At 44.7% G+C, this 26,586-nt stretch overlaps 2 protein-coding genes across 8 annotated transcripts in view; one reads left to right on the top strand and one right to left on the bottom strand.

Moving 5' to 3' along the window:
- The first annotated feature begins 8,707 nt into the window (after window positions 1-8,707).
- LOC6730448 (equilibrative nucleoside transporter 1) lies at window positions 8,708-11,106 on the top strand. Its single transcript, XM_002077593.4, has 4 exons — window positions 8,708-9,202; window positions 9,439-9,739; window positions 9,793-10,263; window positions 10,318-11,106. The coding sequence occupies exons 1-4, from the start codon at window positions 8,939-8,941 to the stop codon at window positions 10,710-10,712; spliced, it is 1,431 nt and encodes a 476-aa protein (XP_002077629.1). The 5' UTR covers window positions 8,708-8,938; the 3' UTR covers window positions 10,713-11,106.
- Window positions 11,107-12,981: 1,875 nt separating this feature from the next.
- The window catches only part of LOC6730443 (1-phosphatidylinositol 4,5-bisphosphate phosphodiesterase classes I and II), a 40,427-nt gene continuing 26,822 nt past the window's right edge, over window positions 12,982-26,586 (bottom strand). For 2 of the 7 annotated variants that reach the window (XM_016179320.3, XM_016179319.3), the window contains exons 4-17: window positions 24,897-25,034; window positions 23,572-23,705; window positions 22,931-23,116; window positions 22,615-22,812; window positions 21,964-22,146; window positions 21,053-21,233; window positions 19,862-20,096; window positions 18,427-18,572; window positions 16,447-16,660; window positions 15,523-16,386; window positions 14,753-15,218; window positions 14,295-14,687; window positions 14,089-14,233; window positions 12,982-14,027 (exon numbers count right to left, since the gene is read on the bottom strand). In XM_016179320.3, coding sequence (XP_016022907.1) covers window positions 13,794-14,027; window positions 14,089-14,233; window positions 14,295-14,687; window positions 14,753-15,218; window positions 15,523-16,386; window positions 16,447-16,660; window positions 18,427-18,572; window positions 19,862-20,096; window positions 21,053-21,233; window positions 21,964-22,146; window positions 22,615-22,812; window positions 22,931-23,116; window positions 23,572-23,705; window positions 24,897-25,034 — 3,717 coding nt within the window. In that variant the 3' untranslated portion in view covers window positions 12,982-13,793. The remainder of the gene's footprint in view (window positions 14,028-14,088; window positions 14,234-14,294; window positions 14,688-14,752; window positions 15,219-15,522; window positions 16,387-16,446; window positions 16,661-18,426; window positions 18,573-19,861; window positions 20,097-21,052; window positions 21,234-21,963; window positions 22,147-22,614; window positions 22,813-22,930; window positions 23,117-23,571; window positions 23,706-24,896; window positions 25,035-26,586) is intronic. The other 5 variants (XM_044923926.1, XM_044923924.1, XM_044923927.1 and 2 more) reach the window with 5 other exon arrangements.

The following is a 26,586-nucleotide window of genomic DNA, read 5'->3' as shown; positions in this document are numbered from 1 at the left end:
GTGCGAGAGAGCCAATGCAATTATGCGGAGACTACTTGCCAACATATATTGGTAATTAAATAGATGGGCTGGGGTTACCTCGGAGGCAGATCTTCAAGAGGATGCCAGGTCCGAAAGTCGGGAAGGCGACATTGACAAATGAGTTCATCAACAGCCCGAGCAGTAGCTTCGAACTTCTTTTCCGTTTTCGGAAGGAGGATGGAATGGAGGGCAAAGATTGTGTAGAGTGAAAAGCGATTTATTTTTCGCCATTTGTGGCTTGGTGCGGTCGTTTAATAAACAATTTAATAGCGCGCATAAATTTTTCCAGCCATCATACTTATAATAAACCCATTTGTCTTCGGAACGGGCCAGCACCCATATAGGTAGCCCCCTCGCCACGATTCCTGAGGTGATGGTTATTAAATTATGCGGCTCAAGCGTAAAAATAAACCGTAGCAAATGAGAATGTAGGACGCACCTCCTCCTCCGCCTTCAGACACAGACACAGATACAGATACAGAGCCAGACTCTCCTAACGAGCCCTAATAGGGGGAAGAGGCTCTCTTTGCTACACACGCATCTCGCCGACTTTCTCCCGCGAGTCGGCTTCAATTAATCAGGGGATATTCGAATAAATCAAGTGCCGTAAAATGACACAGCGTGAGATGCACAGAGAGATGAATATTTAATTAGGAACAAATTAAAAATGCAAATAAAGTGGAACTACCATGGAGACTCCTTTTATTATTAATCGATAGACTCTCATAATTAGTTGGCCATAACAAAGACGACCCGTGGAGCGCTGATCTTGGCCCTCTTCTCCGGCTTTGGGGTATTATCATCGTCGTGGGGCTTCTTTTGTGGTTCTTTCTACTAGCTAATTGAAGATCGACGCTGTGGCTTTGATTGCCATCTGTTGTGGACGCGTGCTAGCGGATTTTGTGCCCCCTATCTGATCAACGGGGCTACAGGGGAACACTTCTTGCTTATAAGAAATCGATTCTTATCTCTTCACAGGTACTAGTTCGGTTCGACGAAGGCAGTTGACAAATTTTTGTGCGGTATCTTTAAATGGAATGGGGACAAATCACTGCTCAACTGCCCCTAACAAGTCAAATCGAGCCGGAAACGAGGTCATCTCTTATTGTTAGTCACTTATTTATTTATTTCTAGCGTAAAACGACAGACAAATTGATTTTAATTGAATATGATTGACGTCCGTTTTTGGTGCGATATCTGCCTGCCCGAAGTGCCATAATCTCAAAATGGTTTTGGGAACTCATCGCGGTTAGCCCCCGACCTAATCTCAATCAAGTAACTATCAGAGCAAACACAACATTCGTATGCTTTTTAATTAAACAGAATTTAGATTGCCGTTTATTCGTCGATTCTTGAAACGGTCGCATTAAATCCAGAACCACCTGTTTTAAAATTGCAACTTATCAGATGCATCGGGTAATCGCTATTTATTCGGTCACTTTTTAGATTTCACGCAGTTGTTCCCGTTTTAAATGTTAAATTGAGATTTAATAATATTGCTATGAAGTCAGTCATTAGAGGTCAATCGATCGTACATACATTGCCCTGATGCAGACACTTAAGTGCCATAAAATGATTGTGGCATGGGTTAGCTATCATTTAATTAGGGCGCAACCATTTGCCAGTGTTTAGCGGAAAAGCCCATACGCCCGCCTCTTAAGAAGCCACTGAAGAACAACTTAATTAAGGTTCGATCGTCCGATAGAGAAGTGAAAGATCGTTTTCGGTGAAGCCAAGCAGAGGCATCAAGCAATTTGTATTCAGGTATCACACAGCAACAAGTCATTTCACACTTTGATCACGCTGCTGCAGCTGCAATCCAGCAACGCAGCAACCCAAGAACCCAGCAACACGGACACTACTGTCCTGGCCCAAAGCCTTGGAACCCCGGCCTTAAAAGGATCTGCGACTCGGCTGTGTACAACTCTGGAATGCGCCTACTTGCATATATTAGTCGAATATCGAATGGTCAAAGCGAGTCGGTCGCTGGACTCGTCGAAGTCCGCACCTTCGCAGTAATTAACTTGTTTCAATAATTACGCATGCGCATTTGCACATGTTGCAATACTCTCCCGCCCCTGTCCTGCCCCGCCCACTTGTTACAGCCTGCTACAAGATTTTTGCATTGCGTGTGCTACGCACGGTCTGTGGAGCGCACCTCCTTCTTGGTCAGGGTATGATGTGCGAATTGTAGAGTTTGGTAAATCTAAATTAAAGCAAGCTATAGTACAGAAAATGTTCGACTGGAAGAACACATCACAAAGATAGGTAGGCAATCAAAGGATACTAAGATTGCGCGTTCAAAATATTATCATATATCATATCATAAGCTGATTTCTTTCAGATAGGGTATTTTTCTGCTGCCATCCCAAATGACTCCTTTGCCAAACACATTCGATTGGAATGTTTGTTTTTGGCTGCAAATTTATGCAGCAGACGTCGCTTATTAAGAATTCGTTGGCCCTCGCACAGCCTCTTGCTCAGGGGTCCTCTTTCGTTACCGCTCTACCAGATCCAGTTCCTATTCCTCTCCAGCGGCTGCCACACCGATGTCCGTTCGAGGTGGCAGTGGCACTTAATTATTGATAGCATTACAAACGGGGTTCACTGGGTCACGGAGTGTACACATCAGGGTGTTTTTAAACCAAGGAACAGGGAACCCCTTGAGATCTCAATTTTAGGACTGATACACTGCTCAACATATCTGTTATAGACTTCGATCGAATGATGGCACTTTACGGACTTGATGGCTTTCGGAGTTCAGGAGAACGCAATCACCTTGCCATTGGGTGACCTCACCGTACTGAGGTTCACTTCCAAATTTTCCTTTGCCTTACGCACTTTTCCAATTAATTTCATTTCCGTTTCGTAGTCGCGGTCTTGAAACACATGTTTCAATCTTCAAAAGGTAGCGAAAACATAGAATCAATAATTAAGAAATGTCGAACATGAAACGAGAGGCCCGCGTCATGTGATAAGAAGAGTACAGTGCTGTCCCAAACCTGCGACTTATTTTCGGTGCTCGCGTGACAAATCATAATTGATTGTTCGCTTAATTGAATTGGAGTCTGATAAGAAGAGCATTCCTTCGGGCAGGTGATCGTAATGGGCCCCCAAAAAGATCAGTGACTCACGGCCACCCATCAAAGCCGGCACGTGACTCATGGTACATCCAAAAACACGGGATAGACAACACTAATAAATTGTTAATGGCTGTATAACAGCTCAGAGTGTACGATATAGCCCGATACGACGGGTCGTAAAACCAACGAGAACCGTAACCACAGATAAACTGAGATTGCCGGAGGGTCGAGGACCTGGGGCATTAGTCACCTGGGGAATTGGGGAGCTGGGGACTGGGAGTTGAGAAGAGCGGGCGTTGAGGAAAGCTGCTCCTGCATAAGGACCTCTGGCTGTCAACCACAGATCAACTCATCAACATTGACAGGCGTTCCGCCAACGGCGATCCGAGATCGAATCTTTATGGCCATTGGCCTTTGCAATTGACGCGTGATTGGCATTCGATCTGTGACTGTCCCTCCTCGTTCCGCGGTTCTCGATTCTTGGACATCAGCATCCACTCAACGTTCTGAGGCCCCAAGATAGGCATGGGCGAAACGAGTTCCTCTGAACAGGACCAAACTGATCGATCGATGGATGGATCGATCGCCGGATCGTTTTTAAGGTGTCACCTACTTTGTATGGAGAGTGTGCGACCACTTGACAGTCATTTAGCAATGCATATTCAATTACAACTAAGTGGTGGATGGAGTGTCGCTATTATAGGATATATCAATGGTTATTGATGCCAAACAAAAAAGCAATATTTAAGCAATATCCAAGTATAACTATCCACAGCTTTTTTCTTTAAGACATTTTTAGTTTTGTTCTGTTAAGCATACCAAACCATATACATAGTTGCCGTCGCCTCTTTACCTCATTTGCTCAATTCCCTTCATCCCCCATTTACCCACCACTTTGCTGGTAATCAGAAACCCCAACAAACATTCAAACAATCCCAGAGGTAGCTTATTTAATTTGACTCAAAATCAACTCTTCCATTTGGCGGAGGCTTCGTTTCGAATTGCGCCGGCGACACCTGCCGCGCTCTCTTTGCTGTTTCGATGGGCAACGCCCCTTCGACGAAGTCAACCAATCGAAGAGCTCCATTTCGAAGAGAGTTGCCTCTTGTTGGTGTTGGTGTGGAGTTTGAGGTTGTTCATTGACTTGGTTTCTGTTGCTGTTGCTGTTGCCGCCGTCTGTGTTCTTGCTTTGGTGGTGTTTGGTGTTGTTGTCCCCGACAGGCAATTTACATGAAATCAAAATGAAACGCATAAAGGGGACCAGAAAAGTGAGCAGTTCTCACTTGACCGACTGTCGAATATGCTTTAATTAATTAATAAAAGTGCACAAAATTGAGCAGTCGGAAGCAATATAAAGCAAAAATATGAATTTAAGTGGTGTGATTTTAAAATCATTGCAATAGGAAATGTTTATAAAGATGAATTTGATTAATAAGTAATTATCTTTTTCAAATATACAGAAACTAAGCATTTAGTGGTTAGCATTTTCTTGATAAGCTGATAGTGATAAGATCCCCTTCGTTTTCGATATAGCCAACTACTAGACTTCCCTACCAATAGCGCATTTCCATCTTCGAGCATTCCACTCAACTTTTGTTTACTTAAACTTTTACCATTTTGGGGTAGTGTTAAAGTGGCCGCCAGTTGCAGATGCCTACCGCCCCCATGCTTGAGGCCGGGGATCTGGCCGCTCGTTTGATATATTTTACGGTGCCATTGGCAGAGCTGATTGTTTTTTAAATTGTTTCTGCACGCGATTCGTGTTTGTCGGGTTTATGGCTGTAATAGCCACGGCCAACATAGTTGTTATTGCTCTGTTCTGTAGTATACCGGCCATTGTTGTTGTTGGTGCAGCATAATTTAATTTGAACGCGTATGGGACCCAAAGTGGGTAATTGAATAAGTTTCGCTGCCGCCATATCGCAATCGGATCCTTGGTGCTCGGGTTTATTTTTTCTAAATTTGATTAGCGCCACGACTCGAAAAACTATTTTGCACGTTCCCGGGAATTCGCGTGTGGAGGGGCTTAAGTTTTCTTTGGGTACACATATATATTGTAATTTATTTTCTGGCCAGCTTAGCAGACTGCTTGCCACTCAAATTGATATGTAAACGTGGGGGGTTTTTTAATGCAGACGAACAGTTTGCTGAGTGGAGGTAAATTTACACACTCGACTCGTGTAAGCTTCGATTTGTATTTGTTTTCCGCGAATTTTCGGAGAGCAGAACAAATCAGCGGGAGCCACGCCCTCGGATAAATTTGATTGCAATTTCTGTGGCTTGTAATCAAAATCGATTTCTCATTTTGCACACTTCCCCTCGCTAAAATTGCCATCAATTTAGGGGCCTCCTCACGTCCGAATCGAAGGAAATTGTTTCTAATGTGATTAAGGTCCATTCATTTGCTGCATTATCTGGCAAAAACGTTCGCTTAAGGTCAGACACTTGATTAGAGTGACCTCTTCGCCGATTTTCGCATTTTGGTGGCGATATATATATATTCGAAGCATATATTTAGCCAAAAATCGCGAATGGAGTTTTGCTAACTGCCTGAGAGCTGAAATCACGGACCTTGCCTCATTAATCATACCGAAAATACAAAGTACTGCTTAGGCGGCTTATTAATTAATTTGATTAGCATTAACCGATTGAATGCGAATTATGAACTAACTTACGGCATTGTTCGCCCCCTGATTGTCTATCTCCCTCGTTCTTCTTGGTTTTTTGGGCAAAACGAGTTCGTTGCCTAAGTCTTTCGTTTCGACCCTCTTCCTTGGCTGTCTCACAGCATTCAAGACTTAATCATTTTGACATGTCCCGCCTTCATTTGCATAATTTTGAATAACGTTTAATACCGAGACACGCCCCCAAAGATACCGCTTTGAGTAGGCCGTGGGTCAATCTCGCCGATCGACAATTATTGATCGAGCGGATCATGAATATGCAGAATGCCGCTATTAATTGGACAGATCACAAGATTGTTAGCTTCTTGAATACGGCAATGAATGTGGACCACGCTTGGCTGCGTCTAAAATGCTTAATTACTTGAAAGCACTCGTCTACAAAGAATGAACACCAACTCATTTATGCGTATATGACTTTTTTGTTTGTTTTTTCAATCAGTCCTGTTTAACACAAGTTAAAAAGAAAGCTTTTCTGTTTTACGTTTATTACTTAAGATTTCCATGCTGTGTTTTAAACCCTACTATTGGTATTCATAATTGCTTATTTTTAGGGTAACGCAAACCTTGCAAAACACAATTTCTTTGATTGATTTTAATGGTTAGGGGATCTTGGTTGGAAGGTCTCATTCGGGATCACTCTACTCCCATGTAAATGCCATGAAATTCAATTTATAACCCACAAAGTCCATGTGAACCCCCTGAGAGGCGGAAAGGGGAGTGGCTACCTACAGAAAAGCCCATGCCCAGTCATGCTCGGCTTGTTTGGTTTGGAGCTCTTCAGTTTTGCCGACGGTCTCAGCGGATCCCATCCACCGAACCTCTCTCCATGTCAGCCAGACAGACAAATGTTTGCACAACACATGATAATGATGACAAGCCAAATTAGCTACTAATTTTCACACACACACGAAGGCAACAGAACCTCGAAAAGGGTCAGTCGGAGCGCCAGGACCTCACACAGCTGACGTTCGTTAATTCCAGGCACCGGAAGTTGGAGCGAGGGAGGTTTCCAGGGGAGATCCAAAGTTGGCGGCAAATTGCCATAAATCAGCATTTGATTATCCTTTGGCCCGCCTAATTGTACCTCTCAGCTAATTTTCTGCTTCCTCCCGCTAAAGCAACATCGATGTCATGTGCGTGTTGGTTTGTTTTTAATTTATTAATTACTAGGCGGTCCTTTAGCACTGCCGAGTCGGAACTGGAATCTCTGGGCAGGGCTCCCGCTATTAGTGAAATCCTTTCATCTTTGTGCTTGATCCACCTGCTAGAGATGAGTAAAAGCTCACGGTTGTCTAAGGTTCAGAAACCTGTTAAAATAACGAAATATATTGCAATGTGCCCCTATGTTGCCCGTGTTCAATTTAAATTTAATTCTTAAGTAATATTAATTTTTGCGATGACTTTGTAAATATTAAGTGCATGTATCCCTCGTCAGCTTTCCTGCTAAACGGCGGCTGTCAAGCATTCCAGCCAACTGCCACTTGGCTACCCAAAAAGACAGAGATCTCTCGGAGGAGACCAGAACCAGATCACCTCGGGTGGTCGGAGGACGTCACTCAAATTGAAGTCCGGCAAATGAGATTTGCCCGGACCTGGAGTGTAGAGCATGCAGAGAGGGCGAATGGAATCCATATCCGCAGCCCAATCTTCATCATCTTCGTCTGCGAGTTGGAGTTGTTGGATTTTTAATTAAGCGTGGCCTGCACCCGAGGCTTTTCGTCGAGTAGCTCTTCGGGACACGGGAAGTACGGCGAACTCAGCGGAACAGGTCTTGTTAGTAATTTTTAATTTGAGCTCTTCTGACAGCCAGCTGTCATATAAATTTAATTGAATTTACATTTTTATTAATTGCCAAGTCTGCTAGTGAGCCGAGTCTCGATCTCGTAGTGCTACCCGTTGGCATGAATGGGAGATGAGTTGCTAAAGCCGACTGGCTACTCATCAGACCATCAGCCCATCCACATCAACATCCCCATCCACTTCCACTCTCTGAATGAATTTAATTTGAGATGATTTGTTGATGGTTTCGTTGTGGTGATTTCTTGCTGACTAATTTAATGTGATTTTTAAATTGCCAGACCGAGGCAGAGTGTGTGGCCTGCGCAGGGGAATCAGAATCTCATCGGGAGATTGATTGGGCTCATGGAGTGGGGGCAGCATTTTTACGGAATTAATGAGATGACACGCCTCTCGCTGGGATGCGAAACCCCCTTCTGGTCATTATGAACTAATCTAATTTGCAAGCCCGGCGATGACAATCGAAGACGGAAGAGAAGCCCCCTCGATCCTTGGACTCATCCACCTGGGCAACAGCGCTAACGAGGATGCTCCTCCTCGAAGGCCTCCTCCAGTTTAATTCGCAAATCAAACAACCGCAGGGCAGAGATCGGAAATTCGCGCATAAGTAAATTAAAAATAAATTTATGTCCCGACCAGTGAGGGGGTCAGGAAACGAATGTCCAGAGGGAAGGAGCATGTGTTAACCGGTTTCGGGACGATCGCGAATGCAAATCCAATTAAAATTTCGCAACCGATCGATGGGCGAGGGGTGGAGGGCGGATCGCATCCTGCGAATGGCGCTAAGCCGTAAAACGAAGCTGTGCGCTGATTTAAAACACTGCGGGGCGTGCTTATTGATTAAATACAAATTGCGTTCATTCATCTTCAGCTCTAGAGTCTGCTTGATATTGGTGTTTTTATTGTTGCTGCTCTGGCTGGCAATTAAATTACGATTTGAGGTGGATACTACGCTCGTTTTGCAAATGAAATCCAATTTCACAGTCCTCCAAAATAGAGAGACATGCGAAAAACTAAGATGCAGTTTGAATCCCATCACATTTCGCGCCAGGGGCTGCCAACTTGGGTGAACGGTTTTGTAGCGTTAGTGCGATATCTTAGATATATTCATTTAATCGATTCATGTCGATAAGCCATCGATATTTTTTGTATAATGTATTGCTTTGTTGTTTACAAATTAGTTTTTATGTTACGCAGTTCGTCCGTACTAAATGATACATGAAACTGAACAGCAGCAGATTCAGTTACATCGAATACTTCTCCACAAATACTGCTTTAAATAATCCGTCAAAAGTGTTGTAAATTGATGAATACCGAGGGCTGCGTAGAGAACAGTAGTGCAATTCAGTGGCAATGCCAGGCACCAGTGACACACGACGACTGGTGGACGCCCAGGACGAGGATGACGAGATTCTGGGCACGGAGGGCAGCTTCGTTCCCGCTTTTCGTCCGCAGGACCACTATGCGGATGAGCAATGTCTCATGGAGCGCCAGCAGGACGAGGTAGTTTTGGTGTCCAACGAACCCGCCAGTGGACGCCTCTTCACCTATCTCGTGTTCTACCTGCTGGGCATTGGCACCATGACCCCGTGGAATTTCTTTGTGACTGCGGAAGATGTGAGTTTAGTGGAAGTGGAGTGGAAATTTCCGCACCCGCATCCTAGTTAATTTAACTGAACTTCGGACATATTAATTCCAAACAGCTGAACAACTGGGCCAAGCGCAATTCTAAGGCGCGGTGCTTATCAGCTTTGTCGTCGTTTCTACGACCCACACTCAGGCGATAACTCTCTTTTTTGATTTTCTTTGTTTTCCGCTGACTTACGCTTTAACCCTGTCTGCTTCTCTTTCAGTACTGGAAGTACAAGTTCCGGAATGCATCGATTAATAACACAGACCTGGACGAAGAGCTCACCCCGTTGCAGAAGAGTTTCACCTGCGACTTAGCTCTCACAGCCACTATTTCCGGGACTACATTTCTGCTGCTAAACGCCATTTTCGGACACCATGTCTCCCTGCGCACCAAGATGTTAGGAACGCTGTGGATGATCCTCATCCTTTTCGGGGTTACAACTGGCTTCGTGGAGATCAACACAGACACGTGGCAGGAACAGTTTTTCCTAATCACACTCATCATTGTGGTGCTGCTAAATAGTGAGTACCGTTAAGTACTCCTTGAGTGTTTACTTAATATTTATTTTATATAGTATCTGCGGCTACAATGTCGGGAGCCCTCTACGGAGTCGCAGGGCTATTTCCCTCCGAGTTTATGACCGCTGTGGTTAGCGGACAGGCTCTTGGTGGTATCCTCACAGCCCTGGCCTTCATTCTTGTGCTTGCATTCGACACGGGTCCCAATACCACTGCATTCATCTTCTTCATTGTGGGAGGAGTGCTCATCCTGCTTTGCATTGTCTGCTACGTAATCCTGGCTCGAAAGCCTTTCTTTAGGTACTATCTCGAAGGTGGCGACAAGTACAAGGTCATCCGGGCAGTGCCCTCGCACAACCGGAGTGAAAACGCCGAGGGCTTGCCGCTCGAGCCTATTTTGCGTCAGGTCATGTCAAAGATCTATCTGCATGCCATTTCCCTAGCGCTCCTCTATACCACCACGCTGTCTGTCTATCCGGCAGTTACAGTGCTAATGCAGTCAGAGTACGGCCACAGCGTGTGGACAGGTAAACAGAAAACCTATTCCATTTGTTCGTGCCTCATATACGGTTTTCTTACAGATGTTTATTTCCTGCCCGTCGTGAACTACCTGATATTTAACTGCGGTGACTATTTTGGTCGTCTGTTTGCTGGCTGGATGGAGCGACCAATAAACCAGAACACTTCGCTGCTATTTATTGTAGTGCGCATGGCGTTTGTTCCGTTATTCCTTTGTTCAAACTCCAGCGAACACAGCTTTCTGCCCGTTTTGGTAAAACACGACTATTCTTTCATAGCGATGATGGTAATGTTTGCCTTGTCCAACGGATATTTTACCAACATACTACTTATAATGGCGCCTAAAAGCGTAAAGCAGCATGAAAAGGAGCTGGCTTCGTCGATAATGGCAGCTGCTTTGAGCTGTGGCATGGCTGTAGGATCACTGCTCAGCCTTGTATTTGTTCAAATGCTTTGATTCAGCCAACAAAATAAGTCTGCCCATGGTGCCTTAGGGAGTTTCAGAATCTTGAGCATTATAGTGATAGTTAACTTGATATTGGTTGTTCTTCCAACTACGTAGGCGGTGTTAATTATTTTTGGTTTTCATGTTTTTACTTTAGCTACAAGTGACTACTGACTGAAATTATTTTCACAGCGAAGTTTTCAAATTTGAGTTATTTTGATGTTGCGTGTACTGTTATATATTTCTGATGCTGTGTGTTGCTTTCAGCGGTGATTCTGTAACTCCAAATTTTACTCAGCTTACATTATTTTAACAAGCTTACTATATCGGGATGCCTAGATGTAAGGTTTAAAGTTTTCGTAATATAATAGGAATAAGACGATATTAAAAAAATTAGAACAATTAATTTTTCTTGTTTAACGTTTATTTCGGGTTTTCTGCGGATCACAACAACAATGTGGATAGTTTTTACTGGATTGCTCTTGTCATTAATCATTGAATTAACTTTCGTACTCCATTGTAGGACTGTCTGTGAAGAGTTGAGTTTAAAGTATACTTTGTCTAGAAATCTAGTTGCAAAAACCGAATCACTGATTCCGGATGTGCGAGTCACAATTCAATTGGCGATATCAGTTCAAAAAAATCTTCAAGGCCTAACTTTTGACCGACAAAGAACATTTGACCAAGTGCTTGTCAAACTGCAATTCTGAAAGTATGCAGCAGTGAAAGTATGTTGAAACAGAAAAAGCGACTCTTCACAACTTCTCAAACTGTAAAAGGCGTTGAAATAGAAACATTACCGAGAAATCGGACTAAACACAGGAACAATTCATTTGAATATTATTGTATCATATTAATTTGGGTTCATTTTACTATATTTAAGAAAACTTTATCTTAGGTTCCTGCTAACATCAAGAGTTTAGATTCGGTAAACATTTTATATGTGCCTCGGCAATATTATTGCAACAATGGGTTCGGTTCCTCAATATTTATGTAGATTTATGTATAACGCTAGGGTAATTCTAAACATTTATTTAACTATATTTGTTATAGGCAACAACAAATTCGTTTGTTGCTCTGCTCGAAATATATTTAGCTCCTCCTGTTTTCTGTATTTTCTTTTTTATTCAATTTTCCTTCGAAATCTTAGGCTGTCCTTCGGTTTTCTGGTGTTTGACACCGATTTTGCTTGTCAATTTAAATTTCATTTTCGTATAAGTTTATGACATTATCGTTAACTTAGTTTAACAAACACACGCAAACAACGAACATCGATTAAAGCCTGTTTTTGATGTGGATTTTCGGGTTTCGAGGTGGGTGGGGTGGCATGCAAATGAAATGGTCTGCGGATAATAATGCAACTACTACATTAAAGGTAGGGATAGCAAATAACATCGACAGCACACAGATACGGATACGGATGCAGATACAGTCGATCGAGAAATGCTTACATACGTACAACACCAAAACTATTTAAATTTCTGCTGAGTTGTTACAATGTTTATGCTGCTGTATTGGATAAGTTAAGCCAATTGCACAATTACACAGAGATAGACACCGAGTGAGATAGACAATAGACAACTGGAGAAACACACACGTACATACTGTCAGCAGCTAGATACCATACTCTGGATATTGCTTGTTTGCTAGGTGAATATATCGTATCTTGTGGAACATTCGTTATACGAAATCTACGAAACACGCACACATCAAAAATTACAACATCAATCGGGAGTAAGGGGACCAACTGTGGGCGATACAGAGCGAGCTGCGGCCCGTCCTTTCGGTTTGAGGAAGATCATGAGTCGGTTCTTGAGTTAGAAATATGGGAATTACAACATTTAAGGTGGTTCTGCCGTCCAGTGAAATGTATTTTCAACATTGTTTTGATTACTCTCATAGTGTTCGTTTAGATTACGTACTCATATGTATGTTGTGGGCTATGTTTGAATTTTGGATTTTGTTACAAGGCAGCTTAGGTTTATTTGATTATTTTCTTATTTTTTGTTTGATTACCTAAGGAGTGGTGTCTGGTCTACAACATAGGTTAAATACACTCAATAAATTTGCATATTTTATTGTTTGATTGTCTTGAGAAAGTGGCACAAGTCGACAGTTTCAGGGTAACCCAGATCGGTATGTTGTTAGCTCCCGCAAACTGCAAAATCGCCGATCGTATTTCGTTATTTTTGGTGTTGTAGGTTGTGTGCGACGCCGTCTGTGCGCGTGTGTGTATGCATTGAATCGAAATTGAATGGGGTATAAAGTAAAATATTTGGTGTAAGTGGGAAAAACAATCCGTATAGAATTTTATTGGAGCTTTGTAACGACTAGGTAAACGTAAGAATAGTGACTAAATCAAGAATAAATAGCAACCAACCGAGAAATAAATGACTAATTGTTGGCCTAGACTTGTGCTTTGGCATCCGCTCTAGCATCCGCCTTGTGTGCGCACGAGATTCAATCCACAGTTTGTGTGAGAGGCTTAAACTAATTGTATAAATTATATCGATTAAAACTGATGTAAAATACACACAACCACAATTAGCATTAGATAAACGGAGCACTCAGTCTCCTTCGTATAGACAAATAAATTATACTTATTTTCTGCTTCTGTTACATTTGCTTGCTTAATTAGACACTCAGAGTTTCAGCGAAGTTCGAATAGGAAGAAACCGTACGGTTTGACGGGGGTGTGATGGATCAACCTCCATTAACACCATAGAAATACACCGTCCAGTATACAGATAAAGTGCTGTAAAGTACGGGTACGTCAACAGTTACACTACAAGTACATCATACATGTGATAGATTTACATCTAGTTTGTTCAGTTAGAAAACGCGTTTTGTTTGGATTCCCCTTAACAGTGGGATTTACAATGCCAAGGGCCAAAGTTCCTAAGATCTAATCGAGGTCAGTTCCCGTCAAATAGGTGTAGGAGGATAGGGACTACTCCTCCACTGCTTATATTCTACGAAGACTTTTCATTTCTATGTTTCTGCTGTAAATACTGAAGACTAACAACTTTAGAACCACAATTAATCCTAGGGATAATTTGGGCGGGGAGAAAAACCTTTACGGGCGTGGCCCATTTACGTCTTCATCTCGGCCGCTGCTGCGATGCTGTTGTGCGACCTGGCCGGCGAAATGGCCGAATGACTAGCGGTAGCCCCCGCGTCCAGATTTAGAGTGAGATTATTGCCTGATAGGGCTGACGAGCTGGAACCCGAACAGCCGTGGTGATGAGGTCCATGGAAGAGGACCAAGAAGCCATTGCTGGATACACAGCTTCGCGATTCTGCCTCCTTGTCGAGAATTTGACGAGCCTGGAAATATGTGGCAAACGACTTGAGTAATATTCTTATCAAATTAATCACACTGATTTACCTTGGAGCGGTGTTCTGCCAGGGCATTGCGCACTGAGTCGTGCTGCTTCTGAAGCTCATCCGTTCTTCGGTCAAAGGTCTGCTTCAGCCGCACACGTTCAGCTACGCCACGTTCCACAACGGAGCTTGCCACCTCGCGTTTCATTCTGCCAGAAGAAATCGAAATGATTAGCAAATGTGAAAGAGGGGACGAAATACGCAAGTCACCTGATCAGCTCATCACGATCCCGGTGCACGGTGGCCAGATTCTTAACCTCGTTGCGGCGTGCCTCCTGCAGCTGGTGCATAACCTCTCCAGTGACCTTGTCTAGAGATGCTTTTAACTGCTTTGTTTGACCAGTTTGCGATGTCTTCAGCACCTTCTCGGCTGCACTGTAAATAGCCTCATGGTACTTCTCCTGCAGCTCACGGTACTGGGAAGTGTACTCCCGGCAGGCACTGCGTAATCGCGACTCTTGAGTTCTGCCATCCAGGCTGCTGCTCCCGCCGGCTAAGTCCTCACCGGCATCCGCGGCTGCACTCTCCTCGCTGCTATCGCCCAGATCCAGAGGGCAGGCGGGGATCTCTATACCAGGCTCGCTGTGCGGAGAGAGACAATTACTAATTTCAATGGCGTCATCTGTGAGTGCCATGCCCACTGATTAACGCCCCGCCCAAACACTTACAGACTCTTGTTGCTTAGCCGCTTCACCAGCTTATTCGTTATGGCAAACTTCGGCTTCTTGCCCTCTAGCGGACTGGATTTCTGGCCGGCGATCTTAACCTTTTCCTTGTCATGCTTCTTTCGCAGCGACTCCAGCTTCTTTTCCATCTCGAGACGCTTTTCCTTGACGGACTTGTGATCCAAGATCTTTTCCAGCGGCTCCGCCAACACAAGATCCACATCAAACTGCGAGGACTCCACCTGGCGGATGGAGGTGCTTACGGACTGGTCTAGGGAGTGCTGATGCTGTATTGATGGTGCCACAATAGAGACGCTATCTTCTCCCCTTCCGCCATCGGTCCGATCCACGGTAACGTCAACACTCATTGCTGCGGCAGCCGAGATACTCGGCCTATGCTTGGGCGAAGTCGCAAGCGATTCAACCGGACGCAGCTCCTTTTTTTGGCCACCTACTTGGACGAAAACGACTGGAGGATCAGACAGAATCGAGCAGATCGAGTGGGCAGGGGAAGAGGTTTTTAGGTTGTGCAGTTTGTGTGTCCGTCAACCGTTTTCAGTGTGGGAGTGTGGGTGGTGGTGGGATTGTGGTGGATTGTGGGTTGGGTAGTGTTTGTGGTGTCGGTTTAACCAAATCCGAAAATCCAAAAGTACAACCGAAAGTTATATGAAACGTTACCAAAAAGAAAAGTAGAAAGAAAAGTAGGTAAATTAAAATCGCAATTCGATGTGGGTAAGTGGAGCTACGCTTAACAGCTAATGCAGTTTACTCACACGACTTGGAGAGATCTTCGTCCGCACTGCCCAGCGCTTCGGCTTCGTCGGTCAAAACAGACAGTTGAATATCGCGCTTCTCTAGCTCACTTTGGTATTTAATCGGGTTAGCTAGCGCCTCTGCGAAGTTGGAAAGATCATCGGGCACATAATCCTTGACCACCACGCACAGGAAAAGAGAGGCCAGGGCTATTGGTTGACCCACTTCAGATCGGAGATTTACATGTCGGTAACCAGGGCACAGACCGATTACGGGCAAAACGCGGTGACCAATGAGTTTGCCACCCTCCTCATATGCTGCAATTCGAATGCTCGCCAACTCGGGGAGAACCACCTTCTTAAACACGAACGGCTCCTCGTCATAAAGTGGATTCATTCCATTATCCCGGACTGTTTTGGTGCGGAACTTCTTTCTCACCGTGTCCGCTGGCAAACCGTACATATCCACTTCCACAAAAGTGTTCGCCCTCTTATCCGTGAGAAACTGACCAGATAAAACAGTGATTGATACTGTGCCTGCTATGATGCCATCCACAGTGCTTTCCGCGAAGGGATCCAATCTGCGATCTGAGCGGCGCATAAACTCCGGCTTAAGTAGATAACCGGACCGAGCGTTATACTCGAAGATCCCCAAATTGAGTTGCATGGCCAGATCGAGGGTTTGGAAGTTAAGTGCCACAAGCTGACATCCGGCATTCCAGAACAACTGCGGCATAAAGTTGGAGCTATCAAAGCGAGTGCCCGCCGGATAGACACGAGATAATTGGTGTTTGTTATAGTTCACAAACTCAATCGGTCGCTCCTTCAACAGTGTTGTCGCCTGTTTTTCATCAAACGAAGACATTTCGTAGCACCGATTCTTTTCTAAAGGAGTTGGTATTACAATTTAATCATAAATACTAAATCCTTAGCCATTGTACTTACTTTCTGCATTCTCAAAAGAGCTAAAATGAATCGGCTGAACATAGTTGACCAAAGCTGAAATCTCTGCTCCGGCCTCCGTTTCCTTTTGAGCCTTTTCTGGCGGAGGTTCGTTGCCGCTGGGCAAATTGGGCGTGGTGTTAGGCAGGGATTCATCCTCCGAAGAGCTGTCCGAATCGGAGGATCCAGTGCTGTCTTTGGAGCTTTGGCGGATTTGCTGTGGTGGGAGATTGGATAGATAAAAAGCTGGTTAGTCTTGCGGTTTTTTGTCCTCCTGAGGTCACCAACAGCAGTCCCCAGTCACATATTACGTATACGCAGGGTGGGACCCCATGGTGGAACTATTTAATTGCATGTCATTGCATTGCTGGTCCCAAAAGGGCCAGCCACATACGAGCAATGGAAGACGGAATATGAAACCCATTATTATATGTTGTTCTGTTGTAGCTGCCAGAGATCCTGCTTACTCCCTTTGTTTTATGGCACAGTGAAAATATATTAATATTCAGTTTAGTACACTCATTCATGTTAGATATTTTTAATTTATTTAAGCTTAAAGTGAACTATACAAAAGTCAGGACCTCCCACATCAAGATAGATTTAAAAAAAATCATTTGAATACACATATTTATATAGTTAAATATATAAACACTTTTTCTCTGTGTGCAGATAATGCGAAGAAAATTGCACAGATTGTGTTCCCTTCGTGGCGAGAAATGGCGACAAGGGGAAGTACACAATGCATTGCTGGGCATTGCATAAAGTTTACGACATGAGACCAACTAGAACACGGCGGTCTGCGGTATAATCCTCCCTTTACCCATTGTCCAACCGGAACCACGTCACAACGAAATCGATTTATAAAAGCCCCCAATCCGGCAGCCAAAGGAAGTGCGCATAATGTGCGCCAGCTCGAGGACCAGGACCCTAGCGAGTCCCTAGCGGCTAATGAGAGCAAAATGCACAGCATACCGCGCTTCCCAAAATGTAAATTCCACCATGTGAACAATGGTAGCTTGACTTCCATTAGCTGATGCCTCCCATACGGCATTTATTATGCATTACGGCCATTACCCCTAAGCCGGCCCACACCAAAAAATCATTAATTATAACACTGGCCTAATAGCAGACAGGCAAATTAATTTAAAATGCATAAGGGTGCAACTATTTAGCCAAATACGTATGGGTTTCGCCTCCGCTCAAGTTTAGAGGGACTCCCACGTGGCTCCAGTTTTGATTACTGCCCGCAATACGGATGGTTTGGGTAACTTTTGATTAGTGAGCATATCGTGTCATCTTCCCTCTGTCCGGACAGTTCCGTCCATGCTCACGTCGAGGATCCACAGTTCGCATTTCGTTGACTGTCACTGGTCATCAGGCACCCAACCACATACATTCCCATTGCCAGCCACATCCACTCTATTTCATTCATTTCCATGCACACATTCATTTAGAGCATTTTGTAGAGCACACATGTACTCAAAAAAATGAAGAGAATTTGGATTTCCTAAACTGAGATGTGCTGTGGTTGGTTGGTTGGCACTTCGTGTCAAATTATTGTAAAAATCCAGTTGCATAGAATAGATTTAATAGTTTTTGGAAATAACATGAACTGTTTTTCACTTCGAAGCCCTACTTTTTGACGGTGCATCAATGGATTATTCCCTCTATCCCGTACTGTCATCATGATTATTGCGTATGCAAACGCCGGACGTAAAGAGAGCAGTCCGATGACAATCATCATCATCAGGAAGAACAACGGCCAACAGCAAACAGAAAAACAAATCAGCCGGAGTCAACAGAGGAACCTAAAAGTACTCCTCGCTATCGCCATATCCGTTCATCAGTGTATGCGACGTGGAGTGTGCCATTAAATGCAATTATGGGCATGCCAGTGACACGCCCACAATAACAATAATGGATAGATACGTAGTACCCTTTGACCTTTTATTACCGTACCCAATAGCATGGAACAATACTCACTTGCAACGGCGGTGCGTGTCCTGCTGTCCCAGCAGCACTTCCGGTTCCTGTTCCCGTGGCAACGTCCCCGTTGGCGGTGCCCCTGGTCACGCCCCCATCCTCATGCGCGGCCGCCAAAACGACTTGTTGCGCCGCCTTGGCATCCACTGAAAAATGTATGTAAATGTATTACAGACAGAAAAAATTGGCACGACAGCTTCGCAACTTTGTTAGAATTGAAAGAAATGAAAAATGAACCACTGTGGCCTTAAACTAAGGAGAAACATTTAAAACGAAACAAATATGTTAGTAATATAAGTGTAAATATAAATTTGCCAACGGCCCCTTCCTGACGAAACAACTGGATTATGGAAGAGTGCAAAAAGCGCCAGGCTTTTAAATTGCAGTTTCGCCCTAATGGAATATAATAAAAATATGTATAAATCAAATTACATAAACCAGAAGGGGTCTTCTAAATAGGATGCAATTGCCGTGCTGGGAACCCGGGGATGGAGAGATGACAGCTGGGATCTGCAGCCGCTGGCTGGGAGGGGGGAAATAATTTGCATTTATAAATTGGCTTTTTGCAATTCATGAGCTAAATGTCATCCGGCCAATGCCAGAAGGATGTGGCTCCTAGGGGGCGGAGGAGCGACGGGCGAAGCGGCGACAAATGTCGGGCCCCCGGACGACTGTGCAGCTGCGCATGCAAATGGGTCCTGCAGGAACTCAAAGCTCGCAAACAGGAAGTGGAAGTGGAAGTGGAAGTGGCCATGCGGCAAATTTATCAACAACATTTTCGCTGCAAAACTTTCAATGGAAGCATCGCGAATGCTCTACGTAAAGTTTTACTAACTGAAAGGAGGACATGGTAACTTCGGCTAAATATTTGACATCTAGACTGCAGTCTAAATTGGTAAGTACTATTTATATTGCACTTCAAAAATGTGGCTATGTTACCTATTAAACGCATGTTATTGAAACTCTATAATAAACGCTAGAAGGGTCCATCCATTTGTGATGTCAAGCAGTAGGTAGCCCTGCTTTCTAGCTTTTTAAGTCCCAAGTGCTTCCCGTGTGCTAGCAAACTCAAACATCCAGTTCATTAAGAGCCAGCCCCGCATCCCCATTCTTCGACTGTGTTCCAAATTTGATATTCCCAGCCTGCCTTTCGGGCTGCTGAACTTTTGCAGAAAACACCGAGCAGCTGCTGCGTGTGCGGAACTCATTTGCATTTTTCATATGCCACGGGGGTCGGAAGGGGTGAATAGAAGAGCGGGGTAAAGGCAGGAAGCTTCGATGCGGAAACATATGTGAGTCAGACTTAAAATCCAGAAAAACCAAGCAGCGAACCGAACCTGGCTCAGACCACATTAAGCATGAGCCTGGTGTATGTGCTTGGTGCGCAAAAGGAGTCGCAGTATAGATTAGCTTAGTGGAGGATTAAATAACACACCTGAATTCGCTGTAGTCAGTTTGTTGTTGGCTGCCGGCGTGCCCACCTGCGCTGGCTTTTTGTGGTGATGATGGTGATGGTGGTGGTGATGCTTCTTCTTGTTCTTGATTATAATCTTGCGGCGCAGCATCGCCGGCGGTGGCAAGTCCATGTTCGGTTCCAGCGGATGAGAGTCCAGCGGCTTATCGAGCAGCATATCGCCAAATATTTCGCGACAATAGTTGGCAATTTTCGCCTGTCGAAGGTGCAAAGTGAGGAAATAAGTGATATCGCTTTAACCGGTATTTTCATGGTACTCAAAACTAACCATATATTAGATAGAATCAAGTATTACAAATAATTATTTTAAAGGACTACACTGTCATTAAATTCAAACAATTAGATGTCTAATGAATGTGAAGACTTCATATGTTGAGCTTTACTGTCATAAGTTTGGTTTTTGGCACGCGGCACGTTTGCTAGCTGGACTTGTTACCTGCCTGGACTCCCAGCGGGAAATTTAGTTTATATTACTACTTTTAATGGCAAAACTTCTGACTCTTTGACGGTACCTGGTCTCCTCCTCTGGCTGCTTTTACCTTTCAGGCCGTAAAAACTTTGCCTTTGTTATTATCCCTCTCGTGAAGCTTAAGCAGCCGGCAATTACCGTTCGAGTGGCTTCTGAGATTCGCCAAGTTCCGTGACTCCTGACTCCCTTCATGCTCCTTAAGTAATGTTTCAGGCTCAAGGAGCCCCCATGTGTGCCACCGCCGAGTCATTTGTTTGTCTTTCCCCGAATGATGGATTAGGCTGATGAGTTGGGACTCAGCTGTTGTTTTAGGACAAGTAACATTGTGGCCTTATGCGTTCTTCAATTTAGCGTGTCCGAAGGAGAGTTTATTGCCCCATATTTACTTTGGTAGTTCAAACAGTTTTTGACTCCTGGAACTTTTGCCTGAACCTGAATCATAGCCTTTGGTGTTGTCGATGCATTTATACGGCAGGGTTTCCCGGAGATAGAAAAAGTAATGCATAGACTAGATATGCATTACTTTTTCTACCTAGTTTGCGTCAGATAAGGAGAACATACTTTGTAAGAACTGCTCGCATATCTTTCTACTTTGCCGTGATCAAAAACATTTTGATTTTCTAAGACAGTTCTCCCAGTTACTTATGGTCTTCCCAAGTCCGTTCACGTTAATTGGTTCTCACCTGTTGCCTAGGGTTGCAGTGATTCTCAAAGCTCAATATCACAGGGTATTCGGATGTTTTAAATGCACTCTCTGCGATGGCCTCCAGCACGTCCTTGGCAAATATCTCGGGCACGAACGTATAGCCGTGGACAATGACTGGCTCCTCGGTGCGTCCGTTCCAGAAGTCGAGCTCAACGCATCTGCAATAAAGCGGTTAAGACAGAAGAACACAAGTTGAAAGTGGTAAAAGCAAATGACAATTTCCTACTTCTCAGTTTTATTTTTCCCCTCCCCTTCCCATAACCATACCCACACCCATAGCCATTTCCCATTTTCCTCTGTAAATCGCACGCAAAGTGCCGAATGCAATGTGACAGTCGTACAAGCGGAGAATAAAAGCAAAGTAACAACTTCTGCGTCAATAAATTTTGTGATGTGTGCATCGTCATGATCATCGTTGTCAGTTGCAGACGAAAAAAGAGCAGACTCAAGAAAAAATGTGTTCAAATCCATTTTATTTTGGATATATAAAGAAGCCTTCTCCTCTCGAATAATAAAAAGTTTATAATATAGTTAAAGCATTTCATACACTATTCCTCTTGCATGTTCTAACAAAAGATTAAACTGTGCACAGTAAAAAAGTGGGGGTATCGAATTTTATGTTTTACCGTTGCGTTTTATATACTTTTTTAAATGATTTTTGTTTTCAGTGAATGCTGTTTTCTGACAAATGCAAGCTGCACCTGATGTTTTAAGTGAATGCCATCGAGAGTTGCTTTTTATGTGTGCGTTTCTCATCTGAAGGCCACCACACACGCAAACACACACACCTCGGATTAAGGTCATGGCCAACACTCGTGCAATGGCAGCTGACCACATCAATTGCGTCATCGGCATTCCACTGAGTGACCCGCATCCGCATCCACTCACCTGCATCCCGCCAGGAGACACTGCCTGTAAATCTCGACGGACGACTTGCCGGTCAGCTGGTGTCCCGTCAAGTAGGTGTTGTGCGAGGAGTTGATGAAGTAGTGCGACATCGGCTGGTCCATGTCATCGCAGAGATCGAGCTTGCTGGGCGCCATGATGGGATTGTCGTCGCCCATTAAGTACCTGTGGGATGAAATGGGTACACGTAGGGATTACTTAGTCGTCAACATGGAGACGCCAACGTGGCACAACATTTGCTGAAGTGTTTAAGCAGCTGAAGATGTCGCCAGCTTTTGCGTCGCCCACAGTTCCTAAGATCTTTGACTGCTGGCTGTAACAGTAAAATGCGGGGTTTCACGGCTTCTAAGCCACTCAGGGTAGACTAAACTCTCCTGACAGCCATACCATTTCAATTTTCCCGAGTGCGAAGAACAGCGCAACGTCATATTCATGTTCACTTGCATATGCATATACACATGTACTCGCACTTGCACTCAAGAGGACCTTCGAGTGACGCTAACAGTCCCAACAGCTTGCACTGCGTCCGATAAGCTGTCACGCCCAGGAGGGTTCCCCCAAGTGAGTGGATGCAGTGCCTCTGGCACGCACCTCCTTCCACAACCTGTTTCCAGCAGCAACAAGTCAGCTCACCTCAAAAAGCCATCCAGGCTGAGTTGGCCCTTTTGCGCATTGAACTTGTTGGGCTCATATTGCTGGATGAGCTCCTTGGCGCGGGCGGGATTCGCATAGGGGTAGAGGATCTCGTTCAGGCGGGGATCACGCTGCGTCTTGTTCAGGAACTCCACCAGTTGAGCGATGGACATGCACTTGCGCTTCGAGTTGCCAACACTAAAGCCAGGAAAGTAAAAGAGTTTGTAGTGGTTTGGCAACAGCAAAATCATCCCCATATTCAAACGATGGATAAATCTTTCTCCAAACATGATTACCACTTCTCAGGTACACTTACATGCTGTCAAAGAGGCGCTCCACCTCCGAACGCTGCGTGAGATATTTGTACAAATTGTAAAAGTCCTCGAATTGAAATTTGGACACCGATATGCTATCGACCTTTCCCGACGGCAAACCGGTCACGTCCAGCGCCTTCTCGACACGTTTGCGATCCTCCTTGTTTTGGGCGAAAAGTTTTATGATGCTAAAGTGGTCACGACCAGAATTTGACCAGCGGCGGAGTGGAGCAGAGAGTAGCCGGTAGCACGGTTGGAAGGCAGACAATGCGATGTGGTTCGTGTTGATGAGGTTGTTGTCGTCGTCGTCATCATCATCATCGTGGGTCGTCAGTGATGCATGAGCCACGTTCCAGGAGCAGCGCCAGCAGCAGCAGGACAGGGAGCATAAAAAAGGGAAATTGCGAAATAGAAATTGGCGTAAATTTCAATTTTCAGCTCAACGTCGATGGCTACTCTTAACAAATATTTGTCAAGTGCTTCAACGCACAATGCACAAAAGCTAGGAACCCGAACCCGAAAGTTGGCCGGGATCCAGGACTCAGGACATCGCGCGCTGAGGTGAAGGAGTGTTGTGGGTATAGGGCTGGGGTGTGGGTGTTGGGATTGGTATTGGTTTTGGTGGGTGCCTGTTGTCAATTACTTTTTCACTGGTATGCGGCCGCTCTTGTCCACCTGGAGACACAGTTTGGTATGGGCCTTCTGCAGGAACATAATCGCCGAGCCATTGAGCTGGGCCAAACTGTAGGCCAACTTGATGAGTCCGTCGGTCCAGAGCTGCAAAATCGGAAAGAGAATGCGTAAGATAAAATGTTAGCATTCAATGCTCAAGGCTTTAAGCAATATGGAGTTGGCTTTAAGTGAGAGAAGAGTGTCGACTCTTTGTACTTCTCATCCGTGCACTTTTATAGTTGATTGAATTAGTCACTTCATTTAGGCCAATCAAATCTATGAACTACTGCTGTTTATTATTTGAATTAATTCAAAGCAAAATTTACAATTTATTTGGTTGTCCTAACTCAAGCAGTCTGTAACATGTTGACAAGGCCGGATTGTCTCATGTAGAAAGTATTTCAAAGATATTTTCTCGGGGCAACACGAGGCGGATGTGTGATGCAGGCCGCAGATTGATTGTACAGTCAGTCGGAGAGAAAAGAATGCAAACTGCTGCCCAGTTGCCGTCTATTTCCATCCCTTCCAGTCCACAACTATCGTTTGTTCATGTGTGTTTATGGTCAATATTGTTTATTTGTTTTGCGAAATTCCTTTTCAAAGTTTATGAAAATTTCGACGTTTTCATAATTTGATTTGCCTTTGTTGCCATTTCTGCGGTTCAAGTTGCGTTTGTTTATTTCAGGAATGTCCGCGACGCGTGCCAAAAATAATAACCACAACAGCACGATACCGGGCTGCTGACCATTGATAAAATAGAACATTGATTTTGGGCAAGGTCAATCCAGGGCAGTGGCAGACATGAGGAATGGACGGTGGACGATGGACTGTGGACTGTGGACACGCCCTCGCCTCGGACGGAAATCAATAAAAGCGCCGTTGTTGAGTGGACCATAATAACTTTTACGCGCCTTCGGTAACCCACTAAAAATAGCCGGAACCAGAAAGCGAAAAGCCATAGGTGTGTCCCGAACAAAAAATACACAATCAGAAAAAAAGGCAATTGGTGTAAAAGTCAAGATAAATACATTTTGCCGAAGAACGGTGTTTCTGCCCAATTGTTTCTTTTGCTTCCCAATTTTTTGTAGCACACCATTATATCCACCATTGGCGATATACTCCTGACACAATTCCCCGAATGAGTCGGAACTGTGCCCGCAAATGCGGAATGGCATCTCCTTCGACACTGTTAAGTTGTCATCAAGTTGTCACAAGTGCTCTGCGCAGGTGGCTATGTCCACTGGCACCCAGCGAACAGTTGGACGCGGGCCAAGTGCGGAGGATTGGCGGACTTACCTGGGCTATGTCCCGCCGGGTGCAGCAGAAGTTGACGAACGTCATGTTGACGAAGTCCGAGCCGTGGCATACCGTCACTGTCTTCTCCTCGAGCGTGTCCTGGGGGCCCAGCGTCACAATCTGGCGCAGCTTGTTGTCCTGCAATCGAAAGATGGGCATGACCGTTATTAATTACCAAATGAGAAAAGGGATTTCGACATTGGGGTAGGGACATGCGCGGAAAATGAAGTTTTACGACCCGGCAGTCGTAAATGGAATTCATATCCTTGCGCGCTAATCCTGCGAGTGCAGCAAAATTCATTTGCTCGCCTCGTAAACCAGACAAACAAAGACGATTCCCAAGCTCAACTGACCGGGGTGCCATATTTCAATTAAACGGCACAAATGGATTTACGAGGCCGGGAGAACGTGCATCCGTGGGCGGGGACCCGCCCAACCAGACAGCGCAACTGCACGGAACGCAGAAACGGGGCAGGAACATTTCGACTTCCGAGCCAACTGGGTTGAATGCAAATAAACCCGCGACACAAGCATATGGAATATAAAAAAAGTTGCCTTCGTAGACTTTCCGTTCAAGGAAATACGACTTGGCGAATCAAAATGCGAAAAATAAGGAAATGGCTAGACTTTGAACTGACTTTATTTACCTTTAAAGTAATAAGTCCTTTAGCATTCTGACAATAATGGAACACAATCTCAGATATAGGAATTTATTGTTATTATTAAATTGTGTACTTGAGATATGTTTCCTAAAACTCGAAACATAGAATCCCGTGTCTCCGTTTTTTCTCTACATTTTAACACATTTATTCCACTAGTAGTGGACTTAAAAACTTATTTTCGTCAGCAGTTTGTCTCCCCCTCTTTTCCAGTGAGGCGGGGCTTAGACCAGGATTATCAACGTCCTTTCGAATGCAAGACACATAGCTCGGGCACAGGACATTGGACATCGGTCAGTTGACTGCAACACAGGAGGACAGACTTTGGGACGGCAGCGCCGAAGTGCTTGAAGCGGAAGCCAGAGCATGAATCGGGCATTAACTTTGTGGCCACCATGTCTTGGGGCAGCGTTTATTTGGCTCTCCTCCTGCAGTGCTTCCGGCGTTAGAGCTGCCCGGGTGGCCAGGGTGACCTTATCGGCAGGCAGTTTGCAGTGGGACCCCATCGTGGCGTAGCCGTGCTATCTTGTGTGCTTTCACATCGATCGAATAAGCTTGGAATATGTCTGTCACATACGTCATTATTAAATGATATTAAGAGGCGATTCCTCCTGAAGGGAATAAAGGCATCGTTTGGCGGTGATAAACGCAAACTTACCAACGACGGGAAAGCGGACGGGGAGTACCCCGCTTGGCTGCAGGTTACGCTTATCTGCCAGCGTCATGATTTGCTTTTAACTAAAAACTAATTCCGGCAAATTTGTCGCTCTGAATAATGTAAATGACTTTCGCGAACGGAGCTCCCGTCGCCGGCTCTTCAGCTTATTTCTACAGGTCTCTGTCCGCGATTTGCCGGCACCGTGCGAAGCGTAAAGCGGAAATGACTACGGCGATTATCTTAATTGCTTCTCACGCTTCGCGCTCAGCACTCACGCGCAGTTCGCCGCCCACTGAGTGCCTCCCAATCCTACGGCTCCCTTGGCTGCTAATCCTTTTGGCTCTGCCAGAAATTTGAATTTTAAGAAAGCTCA

Source organism: Drosophila simulans, chromosome 2L, assembly GCF_016746395.2.
Source record: "Drosophila simulans strain w501 chromosome 2L, Prin_Dsim_3.1, whole genome shotgun sequence".
In the NCBI taxonomy this organism is placed as follows: Eukaryota; Metazoa; Arthropoda; class Insecta; order Diptera; family Drosophilidae; genus Drosophila; species Drosophila simulans.
This window is presented reverse-complemented; position numbering and strand designations above follow the sequence as displayed.

What these genes read in the sequence shown, in the direction of transcription:
- LOC6730448 (XM_002077593.4), top strand. Translation starts at nt 8,939, where the DNA reads ATGCCAGGCACCAGTGACACACGACGACTGGTGGACGCCCAGGACGAG. An exon ending in TCTTTGTGACTGCGGAAGAT is followed by an intron (nt 9,203 to 9,438) that starts GTGAGTTTAGTG and finishes CTTCTCTTTCAG; the next exon opens with TACTGGAAGTACAAGTTCCG. An exon ending in CATTGTGGTGCTGCTAAATA is followed by an intron (nt 9,740 to 9,792) that starts GTGAGTACCGTT and finishes TATTTTATATAG; the next exon opens with TATCTGCGGCTACAATGTCG.